Below are 24,936 nucleotides of genomic sequence, written 5' to 3'. Positions count from 1 at the left end.
TCGGTATGTTTTTACAAGTGATAATCATAGCCTGGCCATGTCATTGGATAGGGTTGTCTCATTGCGGATGTTTATATTTTAGGTGTATTCACTGTACAGCATCCAATTTGTAAGTCCTAAACTTAACCCAAGCGTGTTTGGTATTTGTGTCAAAATATTACCACACATTGTCTTATGTTTCATAAATGGTCATGTCATCCAATGCGCAAATTGCAGGTCAGGTCATCGTGAGGCAACAACACCATTGCCATATCAGAAACTTCCAAACATCAGTGCTTCTGATTGAACCAAATCTGCAATTGAATCGTTCAGGCATGTTCATGTTTAGCCTATTCTGTCCCCATACTGGTCAATGGAACATAACATGTTAAAATCCAATTTAACAAATATATTGGGAAATGCATTTGTGCTTACAAAAGTATGAAAAGTTTGAGTTTGGCAAAGCCAAAGTCAAGTTGATTATGGAGCAGAAACCAAAGAACAATTATCCATACATTTGTGCAATTAAATTAGCCGTCTTCACTTTCACATAGCAGTTGCGGAAACATCTTAATATTTGCATTTTTCCCCACTTTGAACCATGTGGATATATTCTGTCATGCCAAAGGTATTTGCTCTTCAAAGTATTTCCTTCAGATAGGCTACTGTTTGCATGTTAAGAGATACAACTGATAACATCTCTATGAAATGTCTCGTTATCATGACTGATGTTGTTAACATGTTAAAAAATTACACTAACGGTGTAAATGTCATGATCGATTTTATTGGGTTTTGTCACATGCTTAATGACTATTTAGCAGCTAGCTTGACCTCAGTGATTTGTCACGAGTTTGCCACGCGAGGGTGCGTTTTGTACAGGGCTTGGCATTAAAATCAGGGCATGGAGTTGCGGCGGCTGCGTGCGCGTGGGAAGCCAGGCCATGGGATGGGTTCGCCGTCCCCAAAAGATGAGGCGTAGGAGATGTCGCTCTGGCTGCCACCACTTTCGCTGCCATTGTCCTCGCCAAGACGCAGCTCCTGTAGGCCCAGGTGCAGCTCCCGCAGCTGTTGCAGAAGCGCCTTGTCCTGCAGACGCAACTCCACCTACAATGCGAGTAAATGCACCACGTTGGATCACATGGACCTCTGTTTACAGGAAAATGCATTCCAAAAGACAACTCGTTTAGATACGTGGTGGAGTGACATGGCTCAGTGGTGGCTCGGTGGTTGCACATTTGCTTGTTATGTTTCGCCAGGTGGTGGTGGTGGCGGTGCACGCCTGTAATCCAGCAGTGGAGGGGAGGGTTAGTGGATGGCCCATGAGTGTCGTGTGCTGGTGCCCTAGCTCATGTGGGATATTGTTGCCCCTATGCACGTAAGTTTTATCCGGGTGCTCCTGTGTCCTTCCACTCATTAATTGGCTGCAGACATCTTACTATATCGGCATCTCCATGTTTGCGGATTGCGCAGTGTTATGAGGTGCAGTTTAGATGAATGACGGTATCTAAAAGCGCCCATTATTTCATGATTCTAAATGCAGGCTGTCCTCGGTAATGCTGTGGGCATAATGACCATTCAATACGATGCACCGGATGCCTCACAGTCGATGTTAAAGATCCCGTGACAAATTTGAAAAATTACACCAGATCACAAAATTCGAAAATGTCTTAAGTAAATAAATGTAATAAATAAGATATACACCTAAGCTGCATGTGTTTGGTTGCCCTGAACTGTCTTAAATTATTAAAACCAATTTGGTTTGGTTGCGACTTTAGTAAGAGCCTGTTGAAGTGCTTTATTAATTTGATATATAGTTGCAAAGTGACAGCAATGTTTCATAATTACATTTCAAGTTTATTTTGGCCTTTTAAAATGATGGTATCCCCACAGAGGACAAGAATAACTAAAAATCACAAAATCATGTATGGATTTACACAAGCATCCAACAACTGTATCCCCATGCCCACAAGGGCTGCTTGTTGTGATGGCCATTGCATGTTAGGTAAACATTATTTTACAGGTATAATGACATGATGACACCTGCTGGCTGGGAAAGGGAAGCACGGGTACGGGCACCGCTAAGATAACATCCAATCGGAAAGGGAGAGGTATCTGGCGCAAAGGTAAAAGGCGGGGTTGGCCGAGATGCTCCGGGCCTGGGGAGATATAAGCGCGGGCGGATCGGGGCTCGGGGTTCGGGTGTGGATTCTTGGGTCCGGACTGCGTCGCTGCCTGTGTTGTGCCCGTGTGAGAAATAAAAGAAGTACCCTCTACACGACGTGTCGCGGAAGTCGCTCATTACACAAGCAAGCAGCAGGAGCATGGTCACTGGGTAGTGATGCAGCTGTGGCCAGAGATGGTGTCAGCTATTGGTATGCTGAAGATCTTCTACAATTTCAATATAGCATGCTAAATATGTGTAGTGACTAAACACTGAGCACGCTTTGTACACTTTATACAATACATACTCTACACTGTTACACTCTCTCTTTCTCTCGCTTATACGCAACTCTACACTGGTTACTAGCCTCCACACAACGCTAGCCGTCTGACACTGACGACGCTGAACCGAGACAGCCAACTACGTCTAGCAGCGCAATTATCAAGTGGAGACGGCAGCGACGAAGGCACGAGACAGCGGCGATGGTGGCAATCTTCAGCAGCAACGACGATAGGGATCCCACTTCAAACGACAGCCCGAGCTCCTGCTCGGGGTCCCACTTACGATCAACAGCCCTGAGGTCCCCTACAGGGGCCCTTATCCTGTCAGCGTGGCCTTGCTCCGCCCTGGCCACGCCCCATTCTAGAACCTACTCGTGGGTTCCCGACATGTCCCTTCCGTAACCTTTCCTCGAGATCCCTCTCGGGTCTATCACGTGGCCTGCTGTCAGGGCCGCTTCAAGCTGCAGATCCCCTTCGCTGCCAGCAGCTAGCGCTATGCTACTTAGTGACCAATTCTATGTCACTACATATGTACACAGAGATTGTTGCAATAAATATGGGTGGTCACTTGTTACATAGTAGTGTGTATCCAAATGCTTGCAATGCCTTATGACTGTGTATTCCTTGCTTTTTATATTTGTATGAATCTTAAATTGAAAATGTATTCCTGATGAGTACAACGTGATCCATAAGAGGTTTTTTTTGGGTTAGATCGCGTAACTATATAAATGTGTCCTTAAACTCTCCACCACCCGACACAGACAACTAGTAAGGATTGTCACTAAACAGAACATGCCAATTCGTCACTAGTACAGCACACCGGTGTGTTGGAGAGCCAAGCCACAACATTTACAAACTGAGTACGACGTTTCGCCAGTAATTACAACTATCGTCATCAACACACCGTTGGGCTGTACCAGTGACGAATTGGCACGTTCTGTTTAGTGACAATCCTTACTAGGTGGCTGTGTCGGGTGATGGCGGGTTGAACTACACATATTTATGCGATCTATTCCCAAAAAAACGCCTCTATTATAGATATTCATCGCGAAAGCCTCCGTGTTACAACATGTGAATTAAGATTTCTCTACGTAAGCTGTTTTTTACATTGAGAATGGATTTTTTTATAACTACAGTGAGCAGGATTTAAGTACAGTAGTAGAGTATGGGAAGCACAATGGTACAATTATTTAATTTGTCACTGGTAAAGATTTAGTTTTTTTCTGGAAGACTGAACTTGTGCAACAACATAATGTTTTTTTAAACATTCATCATCACCACCCATGGTCAGTCTACTGCTGGATGGAGGTCTCCCAAAGCCGCTGCCACCTCTCACAAGCCTGCGATGCAACAATCCATCGAACACTTGAACTGCATTTGTTGCTCCATTTCCTTCGTCATCTTGGACACGTCACACTCCTCGACTGTCACTCCATTACACTGTGTAACAAAAAAAATTGTTCCTGGGTACTAAGTGTTATTTCCTAATTGCTTATGCCTCAAAAGTATACAAAATGGCTATTATTCCCCACAAACTTTGCTTTTGTGACCTGGACAGTGATATTTTGAAATGTACCCATTTTCAATGAGAAAACGTGTGCATTTGTGTCATTCCTTCACGTAAAGTCTTGGTCACAAAAGCAAAGTTTGTGGGGAATAATAGCCATTTTCTATACTTTTGAGGCAGACACAATTAGAAAATAACACTTAGTACACAGGAACAAAACTCGTGTCACATCGTGTTATTATTCTTGACTCATTATCCTTTCTAGCGACATGTCCTGCCTAAGCCAACTGGTATTAATAGCTGCTTTTATATTTTGTGAAAAATTACGTGCTGAGTTTACCAATATCCATAATATAGGTTTTTGTTTGGTTAGATCGTGTAAATAAAAAAATATAAATCGCTTAAATATAAATGTATTTTATAAATATAAAAGGCGAAACGTAGTCAGATTGTAAATGTTGTGGATTTGCTCTCCAACACACCGGTGTGCTGTACGAGTAACGAATTGGCATGTTCTGTTTACGTGACAACCCTTACTAATTGACTGCGTCGGGTGGTGGTGGGTTTAACGACATATTTATATATTTTTTATCTAACCCCCCAAAAAACCTATATTATGGGTGACGTGCTGAATTCGCCAGACAAATGTTTCCAGTCGCAATGACCTAAACTTGGATTCCAGTGCTGCCAGTTATCATTGATAGATGTGCGAGTCATTGTTGCTTAGAAACCACACCACCAGCGCAACTGTAACCAATGGCAAGTATTTGGGTTTGGTGCTTCAATAACATCCGATTATCACGATTGGATACGTACGGTGCGAAAGAAGTTCAAGATACAAGTAATGTTACATTCAAAACGTTTTCGATTGATTAAATGGCTATAAAGGATAACACAAACAAAGTCATAAAACGTTATCCATGTGTGGCCATTCATTAGCATTTAGCAACAAAAGCACTGGATTGTGCTTGTGATAAATGCTTTCATTACTTTTGCCCCAATCCTTTTTGTTGAAAAGGGTTGCGTCAGTGAGTTCAGTGCCACAAAACACACATAACAGCTTCATCGCCATGGCCACAGGGCACGCCAGAGAGAGAGGTCACCACGCAAACACCCGCAGTGGTTTTCAGGAAAATGAGCTTCCAGACACACCACGTGAGATTTTCTTTACCCAATTTGCTGAGTACACGCCTAAAACGTCAAGGGGCCAGCAACAAACAGCACTATCAAAGTTGTTCAATGAGTCGACATGTTTTTTTAATTGAGTGACATTACAAGAACTTGGGAAAATAGACACCAGGAGAGGATTCCTAAGTGGAGCAATTTGAGGGAAGAAGCATAAATATAAGTATTGTAACCTGCGATATTGTGGGTGTTTGTGACTTGCAGTGTGCTAGTTGAACACAATATGGCTGGGACTAAATTATTACCGTAGTGTGGTAGAGACCGAGTCCTCAAAATGGGTGGAGGAATCAATGAGTGAAGTTCAGAGTAATCGTCGTAGTAGTTGTAGCAAATTGATAAGTATGTACAATATGCTTGTTGAACCTGTTTCGCACTGTGCTAAGCGGAGGTGCAGGGTGCAGACTTACCGCCGCTTTTTGAACACTCATGTGACACATTCCTGTATTATAGTACCGTATTTTACATAGGTTTACAAAATGCATTTCAAACAAGGGAAGTTAATGAACTAATAACAAAAAAGACGGAGGACATGGTGGCAAATTTCAGTGGACAATGCAGGAGGATGATTGCATATTGGAAGTGACCAGTTAAGTACCTGGGTGCAACGATGTGTGTTGATGGATCACTAGAAGGAGACATGACTGGTGTGGTTGGTGTGCGATAAAAGAGTCCCCCAGTTTGGTTGAAGAGAAAAGTGTACAAGACGGTGGTGAGGCCAGTGCTGTTGTATGGGGCCGAGTGCTGGGGCACAAGAAAGAGAAAGGACCAAGCTATGGCAGTCACAGAGATGAGGATGTTGCGGTGGATGTTGGGTTTAACAAGCAAGGACAGGGTGAGAAATGAAGTGAGAGGAAGACTCAAGGTGGTCGAAATCACAGAGAGGATGAGAGAGTAAAGGCTGTGGGTGTGGTTCGGTCATGTGGAGAAAGAACAGGAAAATTACGTGGGTCAGAAGGTGCAAGTTATGCAAGTGCAAGAGAAGAGATCAAGAGTAAGGCAGCGGGGGGGGGGGGGGGTGATGTAGTGCGACTGGACACGGTGGCCCGAGCAGTGGAAAGAGATGGCGCAGGACGGGGCAGCATGGAAAAGGTTGGCAAGGACAGCGGAGCACCCCGCACAAGTGGGACAAACACATCGAAGAAGAATACAAAAATTAAAGTCAAAGAAAATAAAAACACCTAATTAACATTCTGAATTTTAATTTTCGTTGTTCTCCACAAAATAAACTGTACATTGTACTTTGAATTCCATTAACAATTCAAGATAACATACAGTATTTACCTTCTAATAACTAATAGAAGGGTCAATAATATAATCATAGCCGTGGGCAAACCACTGCCCGGTAAAGGCCTCCTAATCCACCGGCACCTCTCACGATCTTGAAATGCATTCAATGACAGTAGCGGCACATTAACTGATTTTATCGCTCCGTCTCCTCGGTTGTACAACTTTTGGACGCGTTACGTTCATTGGCTGCCACTCCGTCGCTAATATCGACCACAGTTCATCGCCCCGTCTAAGCCATGCGTTCTGCCAAATCAAGATTATTTTTTTCTTAACCGTTTGGATGATGTCTGCCATTAACCTGCGTAGCCAAGTGTCCCTCTGCCAATGCACATGCGCACACCCAGTAGGTACATGCTGATACTACACGATGAAGCGAGAGAGTGTGTGTCTGAGCAGAGCTTGACGAAGCTTGTGGCTGCGTGGTGCGTGCACAGGGCATCGTCGCTCACCAGCTCATCGCGCAGGCGAGTCAGAGCCTTGCCGATGTCCATGCTGCCGACTCGCCGCTGGGGAAAGGTGGCCGCAGAGCACGGGGGGAGGCAGCCCCCCCCGTGCTGCCCGCACCGATCCTGCACGAGTGCTGCCGACAGAGCCTCCATCTAGCGATTAGCAATTGTCTATGTAACTACGTGTTTCAGCAAAGCGGACTGCTTGGTTCTTGTGTTGTCCGTACTGCGGCTTTGCAGCCTGTGTCGCGACGTATGATCTTCTGTGGAGCGCGTGTGAGCGGAGCGTTTATAGGCGAGGGGGTGCCGGGGTGGCGCGGGGCAGGGCTGGGGCAGAAGGGAGCGCACCGAGTGCGTGCGTCTCGCCGTGGTGTGACGGGAAGTCACGGCGCCGTGGAGAAGCCTGCCCCCAAGCACCTCTTTGCGCTTCGTCGTGTGCACGCGGACATCTCCAAGACACAAACACTGCCGTCGACGTCTTAGCAACGCTGGGACTGCTTCCAAGGGGTGTCGCTTCGGCTTCAAAAGAAAACGCTGTTGGGGGAAAAAGCACGTGCCGTGGCACAAAGGCTGCAGCAGAAAGGCAGGAGGATTAAAGATGTTGCGTCAATCGGTTTTACTTTTATCTCGATGTTCAGCTTTAAGTCACATAGCAAGCTACAATCAAATGGCGAGGCTGCATAGTTATCCTTTGATACGTTAACACAACTGTATTCGTTACGTTCAGGTTCAAAATGCATTGGATTTGTGAATAAATGCTTGGTGTGGGTGATGGGTTATGGCAAAGCAGTTGGGGAAACACCAAAGATATAGATACTGTATGTATTTGGCACCTAAACTACACATTGTGTAAACGTTGTAGTATGCACAACATCAAATCCTCTTTCCTTAAAAAGACTAAAGTATTAGAAATGCACATACTTACTTAATTCCATTCGTTCATCAATGTGCATCCAGTAGGGCAACCTAATTAAAACGGGATGTGTACACTGCCAACGCGTAAGATACGTAAAACAGTAACTTTCTGTATCTATAAATTCAAACATCAACACGCCACAAAATTGTGCACACCACCAGTTCATATATAATGTAGTTTAGCTGGAAAGGTTGCACATTGTGCAATTGTGTTTTAATTAACGATGTATAATATATATATGTTGAGACCGGTGGCATATTTTAGTGTCTGGGAGGCTGCTCCATGTTAAAGCAGCTCTGTCTGAATGAGAACATACAAGTTGGGTTTTTATTTCAGCAAATATATACAAATGCTCTGCTGATATTTTATATGACACTACTTTTAAGAAATCTCATCTACATTGCAGAATGATTGGTGGAACATTATGAATCCATATAAACTTTAAGTTGACATGGAAAAAGCACACGTTATGCAAATATTGGACGTGTTGTTATCCTGTTGTGGTGGGCTACCACTACAGAACTATCCTGTTACCTAGACACCAAACAGTCCCGGCCAAACATACTGGGCTTCTGTGACACTTTTTTTCCAGCCTAATGCTAAAAATACCTCATTTTCAGGAAAGAAAGTAAAATATAGTACATAAAACATAGTTTACTATATGATTGTATTTATACAAGAGTTGATAATAATTTACTTATTTTTCCAGGAAAGACACATTGAGTAGTATAATTCGTATTCATTAGGGTCCTGCATCGTTTTTTTTATTTGAGGATGTTTTCAGCCAGTTCATGTTTATACATTCGTGAAATCTAGATTGACAACGAATTTATTTAGAACTTTTTTTTGTGCTGTCCTTTCCCCGCACATTCAATTATGTTTGGCTGTGTACGGTGCGAAAGAAGTTAAACATACATACTATACACAGGAAACAAGCGCACTCGTCACACATACATTCCCACGCTTACACACAAATCACACTAGCATCAATTTAGTGAGTAAATCTTGTCAAACATTCCACAATGATGCTATTGTAAGTATACACATTCCAGTAGCGTCACATTGATTTCTCGTACTGTATTGTTTTATCTGGGAAGTTGGTCGTGAAACTCCTCAGCACTTGCATTGCAGCTATTTGGTAACAAAGATGCCTTCATTGCATGGCCGTCTCAGGAACGTTCCTTGAAATGTTACCTACATCTCTGGACGCCGACCTCTGCGCTATGTGCTGAGGACCATTGCCCGAAAATCTGTCTATTATATACATTTCCTTTTTAGACGTATTGACGACCGTGTTTAGTTTGCTTGAAATGTTTGATAAACAGCCCACAGAATGACAATGAGTTGGTTATTTCCTGATCAAGTAATCCCCAATGAGGATTTGAACTCGGGGTTGTATCTCATCGCTGCTGTGGAGAGACGAAGAGCAGCTCCGCTCGCCGCACGTGGCGACACAACTGCGTGACAAGTGTCGCAAACTGGCGGCTGGTACTTCACGACACGGAAGTGACGACACCTTACCAGCGGCTTTACGGCAACACGCTCTCACCACGGAAGATGGCGGCGAGGAAGGAGGTAGCGGCGGTGGCGGCGGCGGCGGCGGCGCTCGGCTCCCCCGTGAAGTTGGTGCAGATCGACGGCCTGGTGAGGCGAGCGGCCTCCCCGCTCCCCCCTCTGTCTCCCCGTGTACTCTTGTCCACTCCCGTTCTCTATGGGGGTGTACGTATGTCTAAGCTTTTTTCTCCCCGTCCGTAGCCAACAGCGCTCATTGGAGATTCGGGGGGAGGACAACAAACTGAAACACAAAACACTTTTTAAAGAAATTAGTTTTCAATCTGTATGTAAAAGTGCGTAGCTCCAGTGGCTTCTTAATATCAGAAGGAAGAGCGTTCCTGACGGTCTCAAAAGTGTATCCGAAGTCGCGGGATTCAAGTGACCGTCTTTGTTCGATGGCTATCCAACAGCCACTGCGAGGATGACCGGCGTGATGGTTTGTGTACCTTGCCAGGTATCGTTGTTCATTTGTGCAAGCACTGGGTGTGTAACGCGGGCGACCTTGTAACGCACTCGTTCCGCAACCGGAAGCCAATGCAGCTGGGCGAGCGCTGGACGGACATGGTCACATCTTGCAGAACCCGCCACGACACGTGACAAAGAATTGTGTACAGTACACGCTGCAGTTGGGTGATTTTTTGGCAGACGTCCCCCCAATGATCGAGCCTTGTCGATACTGTGCTGCACGATACCGTGTTAGCGATGTCACGACTCAATAGTGGTCGAATGTGTCGCAGAACCCTGATATTTTGCGCCTGGTGATCAAACGACATTCTGGTCGAGCATGGTGCCGAGGCTTTTTAGAGGAGTAAAAAACTGAATCCTGGAGTCTGCGACCGCCACAGCCGATCCTCCCACATTTTTCGTCGCCCGAGCTCGGCGACTGCGTGCGTTGTGCAAACCCGCTGATTGTGGCGAATGAGCCGTCGCCCTCAGCGAGGTCAATCCCATTCATCGTATTCAGCCATGGTCGCTCCTAACCAGATGTGAATGCTTCCCCAAGCGGCCGCTGCCTCCACTTCAATTTTTCTGAAGGGATGAATGTACGCACGCCATGTGATACATTGCCATGAGCCAATTAACATGTCGCTTCCCGGTCGTTTCATGTACGTATCCCACGTTCTACTTAAACACAAACATCGCTGTGAACAATTGTGGCCGATGGACCAGACTTAACGGGATGGCAGCCAAAAACGAATTCGTCCGAGAGAAAGCTCACCAAGGAAAACATATGTAGTGATGAAAACGATATGGATTGTCTTTACAAGTTTAAAGGCGATTGTGTTTCACCAGGTCAGAACTCGACCAGGATATCATCTAATTTGCAAAGTGACAAGACACGAGACTGCATGGATGTGGCGACGACATTTTGTCCTTGGCTTTATTCGAATACATTTTGGAAAATCTATGGGACACAAAACATTTGTCATTCCGCGTAACTTATCTTCATTGTAATCAGAATATGTATAGTTTTTTATGTATAAAAAAGTATTCATTCGAAATAAGCTACATGATCAATTCTGTCTTAATTAAACATTCGTAAACGTGCTGTAAAACTATAAATCGCCATCATAGTGCCAAAAGTGGTGGACTTGTAAGACGATACGTTATCAAAAATATATTTTAATTCAAACACGCTGTTTTCACTCCGATTATTGGAAGCCCGATAGCTTATTTGGAGACTCTGTGATGCAGATTTTTTGAAGCTGAACACTTTATATAAGTATATTATTATAATTTTGAATTGTATTACCTGTAAAATGCCTTGGAGTGGTAATTTGGCCAAAGGCAGGGAATCCGATATATTATTCTTAAGGACATTGTAATAAGTCATGTTTTTAATTTTTATAGTGTGGAAATATGTAAATTGTATTTTCAAACACCTCAAATATGGCATATTTCTTTGAAGTTGTGGAATAAGTGGTTGTGTATTTGTGGGAGTAGCCATTGGAGTGTGCTTGGCCCTCAGGTGGTGCTGAAGATCATTAAGCACTGCCAGGAGGAGGGCACGGTACAGGACGTGGCGCAGGGGGTGTTGCTCGGCCTGGTGGTGGATGACCGCCTGGAGATCACCAACTGCTTCCCGTTCCCGCAGCACACAGAGGATGAGTCCGATTTTGATGAGGGTAAAACGCGTGATTACAAAAAAACATTATTTTTTAGAAAAAATGTAGAAGAAACTAGAAAGCACGACGAGTTGTATGATTGTAATTACATTGAGAGACAGTAAGAGGAACATATCGATGTATGTATTACATCAACCAAACTGTTATGAATATAAGTGGTCTCGTGAAGGACACGTCTAAAAGAATAAAGCTCATACATTTTTGGATGAAGGGAAGGAAATGGGGCCTTTAAACATGTCAAGACTGGCTACAACTGCAAATATTGACTTGTCATACTGACAAAAGTCACATCGGTTTTCTTGAAACATTGCCTTATAATGATTTTATAGAAGGTTATAGGGGCCATTCCACATCAATTCAACCAACATTAACATTTTGCTTATATTTTGGGGTAGGAGAATATCCAAGCCAGGTATGAAACGAGACCAATTTTTAGGACCTAAAATGGTGTTAAGAATTTTAATATCCCATGCATAATTATTGCGTGTTGTAGTCTGCAGTTCATAACCCTGTCGAAATTGGTAATGTGAGTGTTGATGCATTTTGTACACCTTGATTCTCTGCTTGCTCGTAGCAGGAACATAACATGAACAACAAGATGAGTAATAACCAGTGTCTTTCTTTGGTCCTTGCAGTTCAGTATCAGATGGAGATGATGCGCAGTCTCCGGCATGTCAACATTGACCATCTGCACGTCGGTTGGTACCAATCGACTTTCTATGGTTCCTTTATCAGCCGGGCACTGCTCGACTCGCAATTCAGCTACCAGCATGCCATCGAGGAGTCTGTTGTGCTCATATTTGGTAAGGAGTTCTTCAAATATGTTTAAATGAAATATTTAACCTGGATTATTATTTGAGATGGAACATCTTGTATTCAATGGTGTCCATGGTGTCAAATGACTTATATACATAGAAAACACTAAATGACATGCAAACATTTTAAATTATTCAATAAATAATCAACTATACTCTTTGGTTCTTTCGGTAAAGTCACGTAGGTAGAAAAATAAAATAAAAAATAATATATCACGACGTTTCGATCGCAACACAAGCGGTCGTCCTCAGGCGGAAAAAATAATCCAGCAGTGGGACTGCTGAACTAGGAAGAACACAGTGAGAGTGCTGTTACAACGATGTTAGTATTTTTTCGGCTCTGATTTTACATTAACAAGTTAAATTTCTCACACTAACACCGCCACCTCGCGTGCCGACACGGCAGAGACTCTGCTATCTTACATTAACATGCTAATTTATCGCATTAACATCACTAGCCCCGCCCACTTTGTTTATAACCCTTGGGCTACACGTATTCTAAACCTTTTAAACAGTCCGCCTCGGCAGCTTTACTCTTTTTTCCTCCTGATGACGATCGCTTGTGTTGTGATGGAAACATTGTAGTTTCTTGTTATTTTCTTTCAACCTATCTACGTGACTTTACCGAAAGACCCAAAGAATTTGAATTCCTGCAGTCACGAAAGCTTTAAGTCAAGATTTGATCCCTGCTCATTGGCTTTTTTCATTTTAAATCTGCTTCTAAGTTCTAAAATGTATCTTGCCTTGCCCTAGTGTATGGGTGGCTCTTTAAGGACTGCTGCTTCGTGACGTTATACACATGCATTGCAGCTCTTGATATATTGAGAACATAGGATAAAACAATACGAAAAAAGTGCATCTCTTTATTAAATAGAGCTCTCAACATTGATAAGAAAAAGCACATAATAGGCACTATTTTTGTCCGACAGATCCTGTGAAGACAGCACTGGGTAGTCTGTCTCTCAAAGCGTATCGCTTGACACCCAAGCTCATGGAACTGTACAAGGAAAAGGAATTCAGCTCGGAAGGGTATTCTGGGCTTAAACAGCCATTTCCTTCATATATTTTCATGTTGATGTGGAGTTTAGATATTGTCACTGGATTGAAAGCAAATGAAATAGTTTTTAATTGTGATTAAATAGTTGAAGGATGTAATGCTGTCTACTTTATGGCGAAAACCTCTTGTGTAAACACTTTGCGATCAAGTTCCATGTTGAACAAGCTGATTCGTAGAATGTTTCATTCACAGAATAAAAAAAGCCGGCGTGACGTATGAGCAGATGTTTGAGGAAGTTCCCATCATCATCAAGAACTCCTACCTCACCAACGTGCTGGAGGGGGAGCTGGAGGGAAAGTCCAAAGTGGCCGATAAACAGGAGCTCCTCAGCTTGGCGAGCAGGTACCCAGAGCACTGTTCACTGCTCACACACTGGTAGTGGCCCAAGTTAGAGGTATACAAGTGAAAAGGTGCATTGACAGTCGTTAAACAACAACCCGATGTGGTTTCTCAGTGTTAGAGCGAGCGGGTCGTAATTGGAAGGTTGTGAGTTTACATTTTGGTTGTTAGTTGACTTGGCAAATCACCCCTCTAATATTGATAGAATAAGTACCACTGAGGGTTGGTTACTTAGGTTTTAGACAAGTCTCCACGAGTTTGGCAATGAAAAGGAAGACCTAAGACCAGATGGAGGGACACTTGTCAGGGCCGATCTTGAAGGTCGTGGGTCTACTGTGCAGCAGCTGTGGGATTTGGTGGAAAGGAAAGAAAGCATTGTGGTGGCTTCAATGGCTTTGGCAACAATGACAACTTGATCGTTGATGTTCATACAGCAATCACCTAGAAAAGAACCTGCAGTTGCTAATGGACCGCATAGACGACATGGCCTCTGACATCGTCAAGTACAACACCCACCTGCGCACTCTTGGAAAGCTACAGCAGCAGAAGACGCAGGTGCCCGTCAAGCCGCACAAAACCATGGCCCATGACATTAAAATACAGTGTAAATAAAGATTTTGATTCTGACATTTCATGATGGATTGAGCATTCTGCCAACAAGTTAACATATTTGTGTGCTATTGTGTGGGTGTGCATTTGGCACTTGGTAATAAAGTATCTACAGAAGCGCCAGCAGGAAAACGTTCAACGTGAGGCGCGTGGTGACCAGCCATTGGCAGAGGAGGACATCAGCAAGCTCTTCAAGCCGCCAGGACCTCCTTCCCGTCTTGATACCCTGCTTATCGCTGGTTAGTCACTTTGCATTAGAATCGTTAAATTAACTTATGGGGTGACCTGAACATCAGGAAATTTAACCAATTGGTTTTCGGGTACAGTTTTTATCATCGGAAATCCGATTGAACCAGTTACAGTTCAATCAGGTCAAAACGGTTTGGGAAGGTTTGGTTCTGGTTAACCATTTAGCAAAAAAACATTCGAAATCAGTTTACGTTTGCATATTTTCTAAACTATAAAAACAAAGATGAAACATTTTGCAGTATCAAGATTTACTTTAACCCTTGCTCTTTTCTATGTAATGCTACATTTAACTTGGCGCACCGCGGTGGCTATGTTAACTCCCTCGCCTGAGTTCGATCCCGACCCTGACGCCTGTATATTTGGAGTTTGCATGTTCTCCCCATGGTCATGTGGATTTTTAACCTGGACCTTTCGTTTTCCCCTCCATATTTAGAAACATGCGTTTAGAGTATTTGGCTGCTAGAAATTTGCACATCATTTATGGCCAGGTTGCTTTTGAAAAAGCGCTCTATAGAGCTCAGTGGGTCTTAACTGGTAAAATAAAACTAGTTTTAGTTTTAACCTTGCTGTGAAATTTGCGGGAAAATATTTGATTCCTATTCGGCAAAATTAGTAAAATCGTATTAATATTGGCTCATACTGTGTGTTTATCTTTGTCCATCTGTGTCTCTCACTCTGTATTTGTCTGCTTGGCTGTGTCTTTGTGTCTCTGTGCCTGCCTGTTTCAGTGTGGCCATCTGACCTTTTAGACTTTTGCCAAAATCCGTGCTTGTGTCCGAGACACAAACGGACCACAACAAATGTTCTCTCTAGTTTAATAATAATAGTAAACTTGGTTGAAGAATCGAAGGCTATTTCAACTTTAAAAAATCCCAGCTGCAAAGTGCTAAATGGAAATGGGGGAGAAATTAAACGAGCTAAAACCGGTAACCAAATCCTTTTTTATTTTTGTGAAATTACCGTTCAACCCCAGTTTCTCAGTTCGCCACTGCTGAGCATGGCCTAAAGTATGTTTTTTTACAATTTAATTCTGCTTGTAATAACGGCAACTGCCACACATTAATGCTATAGTCATTCATAGGAAAAGCCCCAACTTCTCGAATAAAACCACATGATAGAATTCCTGAGATTGCCTGTTATTCCAATAGGTAATTTGTCTGTTTCTTGTAGGTACCCTTGCTTTTCTCAAGCACAACACTTTAATTTGTCAGATGGAATATGTCTAAATGAATTATTTATACATGTTGAAAACCCACATAATGCACTTCATTCACACACAAGCAATCGTCTTCAGGTGAAAAAGAGAGGGAGAAATTGCTGCGGCAGGCTGTTTATAAAGGTTTAGAGATGGGCGGGGCAGCTAATGCCAATGTAGGATCGAGTAGGAGAGATAAATTTGAGGAGTGAGTAGAAGAGAGAAATTTGCTTATAAATGTAAGCTCGGCAAGGGCCCGGACGACGTAGTGGCAAGCCGCCATTTACTAACACACCTAAAGGTTGGCTGTGTTAGTGAATGTAACTCAAGAGTCGAAAATAACTGCTAATAGGTAGGTAGGATAGGAACATCACAGCCAGTTATGACCTAAACTGGTTAATAACGTCCTTCCAGTGATTGCTCAGTTTGTACCCATCTTCTTGGTTGAAATTGTGTACGTGTTTATATATCTGGATGGCTTCATGAACGAATATTTGCTGATAGCCAGTAGACACAGCTTAGTTTGTAGACACTGGGGTATTGCATGTCATAATAATAATAATATTATTGCATGTCAAGGATCACATCCTTAACAAATGGGATCAAATCACGAATTTTATGTACTGTGTTGAACCGTACTTGGATCTTGTGTATGCTCATGATTTTGGAAATATTTTGGTGACGCCTGCTATGTATGGCAAGGTGATGGTTTTGATTGGGTCCTCGGATGGTTCTTTCCCAACGGTTGGGGTGATAGCTTTACGGATTGTGTAGTTTGAATATCCATTCTTCTTAAGGGCTTGGTGAACGTGCTCCAGTTCACTGGCTAGGTGGTTATGGTCGGAAATACGAGCTCTATGGTTTGCTTGTGTTGCGATTGAAACGTCATGATTTTATTATTTTTTCTTTCTACGTGGCTTTACCGAAAGACCCAAAGAATATGAATTCCTGCAGTCACGAAAGCTTGAAGTCAATGTTTATAATATATTAGACAAGATATTTATAAAACAGTGTTTTGTTCCATGTGGTTACTTGGCTATAACTTTCAATGCCACATTGTGATCTGACTTTCAGGACAAATCAACACCTACTGCCAGCAAATCAATGAGTTTACATCGCAGAACCTGGGAAAGCTGTTCATGGCAGAAGCTCTCAACAGCAACAACTGAGCGTCCAGTATCTCGAGGGGGGAAAGGCCAGTCTTCACTCACCATATTAGCGAACAGGATACATTGCTTACATGAGTTGTATCTAAATGCCCAAATCATAGCTAACATACTTGGTGTGCACTTGATTGTTATTATTTGCAACAGGTTTATTTGAAGTAACTATCTGCGATAACATGGACAGGTGCATATGTGACTACCATCTCCATTGAATTGTTAAAATTGAAACAAGGAATAAACGTTGTTGAAGACTATTTCGTTCTGAGTTTTTTTGAGCAGTTTGATGCGTGTCGGTGATTACAAGTCCATGGGCTGCTGACATCTCTAACAGTCTCCTACCATTATATTGAGCTGATGTGGCCCATGCCTTTCAATCACTCCAGTCCAATTGCCCATGTCATGACCCACTCAGTCACCAAACAAGATAACTATCCCGAGGGGCCACTTTAGTTAGGGATGGGTGTGTGGGAGCGGTAGTGTAGCGGTTAGCACGCTGCACTACGAACCTGGAGACCCGAGTTCAACACCAGTGACGATTATCTGAACTGGTCCTGGGCCTCCCCTAGGTCGACTCGGCCTCAAATGAGTACCTGGTGTAGTGTGTAAACATTGCCACTAGGGAGACAAAGGCGGTCGTGCGTGGTGCTGGCCACACCCCTCGTGTACCGTTCCGGCCTTCATAGGTGCTCGCTAACAGCACTTGCCCCTACAGTCTGTTAAGGCTACACGGGGAATCTTTATCTTTGTGTGGGTAGCAAAAAACAACTCCCTACCTCCTCGGTGTGCCGCACGGTAACGCTGTGGTGGATGCAAGCATTGCCATGGAGGGAATGGCCAATTCCATTTGGCTTTTCCCCTCGTGGTGCTTGTAGCCACCACAGCAGCCAATGGGGTCTCTGGCTGGTCACCCCTCCACCTTCAATACAAGTGGTTCAACCCGGAAGCAGTAATTTTTGGAGGCACTTTTATTATACTCACAATCTCCCTTCACATCCTACAGTCGCCTAGGCTATTAGGGTTATTAGGGTTAGGGTTGTTAGGGTTGTTAGGGTTGTTAGGGTTATTAGGGTTAGGGTTATTAGGGTTAAGGTTAGGGGTTAGGTTTAGGGGTTGGGGTTGGTTGGGGTTAGGGTTTGGGGTTTAGTGGTTAGGGGTAGGGTTTGGGGGTTTGGGTTAGGGTTGGGGTTAGGGTTAGGGGTAAGGGTTAGGGTTGTTAGGGTTAGGGTTGTTAGGGTTATTAGGGTTAGGGTTATTAGGGTTATGATTAGGGTTAGGGTTAAGGTTAAGGGTTAGGGGTTAGGTTTAGGGGTTAGGGTTAGGGGTTTAGGGTTAAGGGTTGGGGTTGGTTGGGGTTAGGGTTAGGTTGGGGTTAGGGTTTTGGGTTAGGGTTGGGGTAAGGGTTTGGGGTTAGGAGGGTTCGGGGGGTTAGGGTATTAAGGTTAGGGTTGGGTTAGGGTGAGGGGTTAAGGGTTAGCTTTAGTGGTTAGGGTTACGTTGTTTTGGTTCGGGTTATGGTAAGGGGTTAGGGGTTAAGGTTACGGCTCGATTTTTCCGACTCACTCCTCTCCGGGACATCTGGCAAAAACATTACCAAGCTGCAGCGAGTACAAAATGATTTGGCAGACGTCATGACGGGTACTGCAAAATCCGACCATGTCTGTCCAGTGCTCATCGAACTGCATTGGCTTCCTGTTGCCGAACTCATCCATTATAAGGTTGCACTCATTACATACAAAGGGCTTGCGACAAATGAACCACAATACGTTGCTGGTATCATCAAAGAGCATAAACCATCACACAAACTCTGGTCATCTTCGCAGCAGCTTTTGGCTAGTCATCGAATAAAGACGGTCTCTGCATTGCACGCTTTCAGATGCACTTCTGCAGCAGTCTGGAATGTTTTTTCCTTCCGATATTAGGAAGTCACTGGAGCTACGCATTTTTAAAATCTAGATTGAAAATACATTTTCTTTAGAATTGCTTTTTGTGTTTAGTTTGTTGTCCTTCCCCCGCACCTCCGATGAGCATGGTTCGCTATGTACGGTGTGAACGAAGTTCAACATACACACCATCATGGACACTCGCTAAATAACCTATCCATCCTGGACACGCGCTAAATAACTTAACCAACATGGACACTCGCTAAATAAACAACATGGACACTCGCTAAATAACCTAACCAACATGGAAACTTGCTGCAATAACCAACTAGGTGCTGTAGCGCCACCGTGTGGTCACGTGGTACCACTGCAGCGCCTGGCGCGGTGACAGCAGCAGTGGCGCTGTGCGGCGTCTTCACGGCTTCATCGCCGCCAACCCGCTTGGGACTCACGCCAGGACGCCGCAGCAGCAGCAGCGACTCACAACTGCGGGGAACGCGCGGGGTGACGCCTGACAGCGGCAACTGCTGGCGAACTGTTGGCCTTCACTGCACATGTCCACCACGTAGCAGACTTCACCACGAATTGAATGCTTGTGGTACTGCACTTGTCCACCAGAGGGCACACGTAACACGTCCGACGCCGGTAAAATAAACGAAACTGCGGCCGATTCGCACTGCAATTCTGTATTCTTCACGGATTTTCAAGTAACAAACTACTGCATTGACATCCCAAGCTGTTCCATACGTTTACACCGTTTAATATTTGGTGAACATCGGTGCTTAAATAGTGAAATGCACTACATTCCAAAACAGTGCGCTTCAAATCATTGACTTCAAAGCAAAATGCCGCCCTGGTCCAACAAGTCTCACAGGCAAGTGGAATATGCCCTGAGACTCTACTTGACAGAGTCGAGCCATATATGGTTCAACTAATCTCGCTGAGACGCGTTTAAAGGCATATTTGAGGCATCTCACTTGCAACCCTAAGAAGTCAAAATTCCAAAGCAGGAGTCTCCATTCCAAATCTCGGAGTTCCGATTCCTCATCCGGGAATGTGAACACCAAGGAAGTGGTTATGGGGCTCACGGAAATGGAATAGGGACTCTCAAAATAATCCATATACCCTGTTAGCCTAGTCAGGGTTATGGTTAACGGTTAGGGTTAGGGGTCAATGAGAAGTGAATTCCTCCATTGAATTTACAATGCTGTATACAAACTGGGGAATTTAACATGTATATTTTTTCTGCGTGAAAAAATCGACATAGCAGTCAAATACACTAAACGCATGTGGAGGGGAGAAGCCACACGACCGTGGGGAGAACATTCAAACTACGAACATACAGCAGGTGTGAGGGACGGGGCTGAACCTACGTCCTCCTGTATACCAGGCAAGGTCGTTACATTCTTGCCACTGTGAATTCTTCCGTTGACGTTAGTCTTACTACGTGATGTATGAAACAAAAACTGTTAAATTAAATGTACTACGTGTTTTTTTGCAAAAAAATTGCCACATTTTTAACATGTCATTTTACAATTAAAAGCTCATTCCTCCAATGCCTTGAGGCATGCTATGCTATATATAAAATAAAATTGGGTGATTATACAAATATATTTTTCTCGAAAAAAAAATCAACGCACTAACCCAATTGAATTAGGGGTAGGTTTAGCTTTAGGGGTTATGAAGGTGCAAAGTTGACCATTTTTCAATGCAATTTTCCACTGGAAAAAGTCTAATTGTTGCAAAACATTGCTAAAAAGCCCTTAATTTTGCTTGTCAATAACACTGCAACCAAAGGACATGGAGAGCCAGTTGTTGCATTTCCTGCTTGCAGAATATGGAGGCTACAAATTGTCCAGGGGTTTGACGAAAAACATTTCGAAAGCATTTGCAATTTCTGCGTCCCAGAATTGTACGAAAAACATACTTACACATGGTCTGGAAGATCTGTATATACTGCAACTGATGTTAACCGAGTCACCCCTTGTCTCAATGAAGCCCCCCGAGTCAAAAACAGTTGCATTTGAGCCACTGAGTTGAATGGATTTCCAAAAAGGGGGGCTCTGTGCTCAAAATGACATTCTCTTTCACGGGCTTTCATTGACAGATCAAAGATTTTTGGGCATTGACTACTGAACAATCTAAAGGTCCACAGAGTCAGTTTTAACATTTCCTGATTTCAAAATATGTCGGCTACAAATTGTCCCGAGGGATTTTAAAAACACTTCCATCGTGAAATGAGCCCCCAAAAAGCATCTGCAATGTATACATCCCCGAATTGTACTAAAAACAGAGGCAAACATCGGATAGCATAGGGGGGGGGGACATTTTTTTTTTCAAAATCCCTTTCCTCAAATAACTGAAGTATAGCAACTGAAATTATAACAATCATTGTGGCATGCAAGCCAGATATTCAATTCAATCAAGGCCATAGGGTTTGAGGTGGCTATATGAGCATTACAGATTATGGTCAGGGCTATATGTTCTACACAAGTCACGTATCTTCCTCGTGTGGACAAATGCACAACTACAGTATACAGTCGAGGGTTTTCAACGATTTTACTTAACTTTATTCCTGTGTCGTGGTCACATCTTGTAATCAACATTTAGTCTACTTCCTGTTGTCCAATCAATTCAAAATGTTGCACACGGACTCAGATCCGGTGTCAATGCATGCCTGTATCAAAATCGGCATCAATTCATAAATTAATTCGCTACTTGAAAGCAATTTACATTTTGTATGGACGCCTTATTATTTATATATATTTGTGTAGGTCAAAAACTCCGCGGTCCCTAAACTCTCGAATCGCGTCGCCCAAGAAGCAGGCGCCACGTGCCTCAGGCGCGCACGCTCCGTGTCACGAGTTACGGGCACCCTCGCTCCACGCAAACAAAAGTTTTACATTGAAGATTCATTTATAACATTTCGTCGTGATAATTATTATTTTATTGTGTTTTATTTTCGTTATTTTATTATTTCCCTTCTACATTGCTTTACCGAAAGAACCAAGAAGATACATTTATTCAAGTAAGCGTTGATGTGGGAGCAGGCGCCGCATCGTTGACATACTTCTTGAGCGTGAGTTAAATGAAGTTGTGAATAAAACCGTTTTTTAAAACTTTTTTTAAGGAGTTTATTTAACTTCACTTGTGTTTGTCGTGATCAAATTTTGTAATCAAAAGTTAGTCTACTTCCTGTTCTCCAATCAATTCCAAATGTTGCACAAGTACTCAGATCCGGAGCAATGCATGCCTGCTTTCAAGCAATGTTTGTATGGACGGCTTATTAATTATATATATCTGTGTAGTTCAAAAAACGCCGCGGTCCCTAAACTGTGGAATCGGTTCGCACAATAAGCCGGCGCCGCGTGCCTCAGGCGCGCGGCGGGCCACGTGGTCGAGTTACGGCCGCCATCGCTGCACACAAGCACAGAAGTTGGACATTCAAGACGCAGTTATAAAGTCATCAAACTATTCAAGTCAGCGTTGATGTGGGAGCAGGCGCCGCATCATTGGCGTACTTCTCGACCGTGAGTTGAACTAAGTTGTGAATAAAAGCGTTGTTTAAAAAAAAAAATTTTTAAGGAGTTAATTTTATATATATGTAGGATATAGAGATGTTGGGGCTCTAGTTGCGAATGGCACTATTATATGATGGATTAACAAAAGCTATTTTTTTTATTTGCACGAAGTAGTCGTGAAATGAATTTAAAGGAAAAAACGAAAGGCACCCACATCATGTGCCTTGCCTTTTGAGAAAAACAAAGATGCGTACTTTAACGAAATAAGTGACGAAACCAAAAAAGAAATATTAATTGACATAATGCATTGCTGCACCTTAATATGCTGCATTGTAATCCGTGCGATTGTTATGATGATGACAAGATCTGACATCTTTGTATTTAATGTAGTTTAACTTTTTTTTTAAACAAACGGTGCGGAAAAATACGTTTAAGAAACCGAGTCATCATGTTATTCGTTACACGATTTGCATGTATCGGCATTTTTGTTATTTCTAGTGGTGTATTGTATAAGCGCAGCTGCATTCACGTGTAACACTTTGGGTAAAAATACGATGTTATATAGGTTAGACTAGCTTTACTACCCGGGACTTGGATTCACCACGCCCGACCGCCTTTGTCTCCCCAGTGGCGATGTTTACTACACACCACACCAGTCTACCTAGGGGAGGCCCAGGACCGGTTCAAATAATCGTCACCGGTGGTGGCCGTGAGCGGGAATCGAACTCGGTTCGCCGGGTTCGTAGCGCAGCGCACTAACCACTACACTGCCGCTCCCCCCCCCCCCCACACACGTCCATAGGTACACAGACACGCGCTTGCTGCAGACACAACGTTCAGGGTGCGTGCGGCAGTGAACGACTGAAATAATAAAGCAGCAATGCTGCGCGAAGAACGCCTTAGACCTGCAACACATTTGTATGGCACTGTACCCGCGGAGGGTTGGGGGGGGTGCGTGACATGGGCAGGCACACTGCGTGACGCTTCCACGTGTATTTTTTTAATAGATTTACACGGTGTACAGTCTGGAAAGTACCCACATGGCAAATTTCAAGTTTGTTGCATGTCCGGAAGTACGCTAAACATTTTGAACAGACACATAATCACAACTTTGCCTTTTATATATATGGAGATGAATGAAATGCAGATGGCGTTCTTCTCGCACGGCCAGCTCCATGTCGCCTTATCTCGATCACATCGAACCGAACCCCCAGCAAGGTCTTTTACTTAACGACGAGAGAAAATTCACGTGAAATGTCCTTTTTCAATGAAGTCTTCCAGATGTAAAAGATATAAGCTTTTAATGAAGAAATAAAATTATCTAATTCAAAACATAACACAATTCATCATGGGATCTCCTTTGCCAGTACCAAAATGTGATAATAGGGGTTTCCCCTTTTTTCTGGCAACAAAACTGGTTCGATCTTAAATTTGGAGCTTTCGTGACTGCAGGAATTACTCTTTGGTTCTTTCGGTAAAATCATGTATAAAGATAAATTAATAAATTAAATAATAGCATACGACGTTTCGATTGCAACACAAGCAATCATCAGGTATAAATGAAATAGCAACAAAAATCTAATCATAAAACTATAGACAGACATATAAGCAGACAGATATCACCAAGATACACAGAGAGAGAGTAACACATAGGCACAGAGAGGGAGATCGTCTCTGTGGCGAGGCCTTAAATAGACAGAGGGGGGCGGGGGCAGAGAGAGGGAGGGGTTAGAGAAAAAAATAACATGTCAATGAGTGCGGCGACGCGTGGTAAAGTACGCAGGCTTCAACATTAGGAAAGAGGGAGAAAGAACACACTAAATTAAATAACCTAGCAAAATATCGAAATGTTATGTAATACAACACAGAGAGTCGGTCAACACACAATTAACGCATAGCCTGGTCGATTACATATTTCAAAGATTGCTAAGTTAGAATTTAAGTGTGAAAATTCCAAAGAGAGACAAAACATAAAACAAGAGGAACGGAGACACACAGACAGAGCAGAACATAAGAACGACAAAAAACGAGTGGAGACAGAAAAAGTACACTAAATACACAGGCAGAGAGAGAAAACAAAAAACCCAGAGAGAGAGAAAAAGATAAACTTGAAACTTCCCCGTAGAAGTGGTTCGATCTTAAATTTGTATCTTGGTGATATCTGTCTGCTTATATGTCTGTCTATAGTTTTCTGATTAGATTTTTGTTGCTATTTCATTTATACCTGATGATGATTGCTTGTGTTGCAATCGAAACGTTGTATGCTATTAGTTAATTTATTATTTTATATTCTTAGGTGTTTTCGGTAAAGTCACGTAGGTAAAACATCAAAATTAATAAAAATAATAAAATAAAATAAAGATCACGACGTTTCGGAGGCAACACAAGTCTCCGTCATCAGGTGGGACAGTCACAGCCAGATCAGCTGCATCAAGTGAGGCAATGATTCAAGATGTAATCCCTTAAAAGCGAGTTGGGGGGGGAGGAGAGGGGGGGGGGCGCCGTCGCCCACCCTTTTTTGGCCCCTCTCTCCCGATACTTTCCATTCATTGGCTACCACATTCTGATGAGCCCCCCCCTCTCCTCCCCCCTCAACTCGCTTTTAAGGGATTACATCTTGAATGATTGCCTCACTTGATGCAGCTGATCTGGCTGTGACTTTC

The 24,936-nt window shown here is 43.3% G+C and overlaps 1 protein-coding gene across 1 annotated transcript; it reads left to right on the top strand.

Annotated features, from left to right (window-relative positions):
• Positions 1–9,239: 9,239 nt before the first annotated feature.
• On the top strand, positions 9,240–17,126 carry EIF3H (eukaryotic translation initiation factor 3 subunit H). The gene is made up of 8 exons (XM_061559667.1): positions 9,240–9,406; positions 11,286–11,442; positions 12,078–12,245; positions 13,187–13,286; positions 13,507–13,656; positions 14,088–14,208; positions 14,369–14,501; positions 16,781–17,126. The coding sequence occupies exons 1-8, from the start codon at positions 9,320–9,322 to the stop codon at positions 16,873–16,875; spliced, it is 1,011 nt and encodes a 336-aa protein (XP_061415651.1). The 5' UTR covers positions 9,240–9,319; the 3' UTR covers positions 16,876–17,126.
• The last annotated feature ends 7,810 nt before the right edge of the window (positions 17,127–24,936 follow it).

The sequence above is a fragment of the Lethenteron reissneri genome, chromosome 26, assembly GCF_015708825.2.
Source record: "Lethenteron reissneri isolate LAM-NWPU_2019-01 chromosome 26, ASM1570882v1, whole genome shotgun sequence".
Lineage (NCBI taxonomy): Eukaryota > Metazoa > Chordata > Hyperoartia > Petromyzontiformes > Petromyzontidae > Lethenteron > Lethenteron reissneri.
The sequence above is the reverse complement of the archived record's forward strand: the minus strand, read 5'-3'. Positions and strand labels throughout refer to the sequence as shown.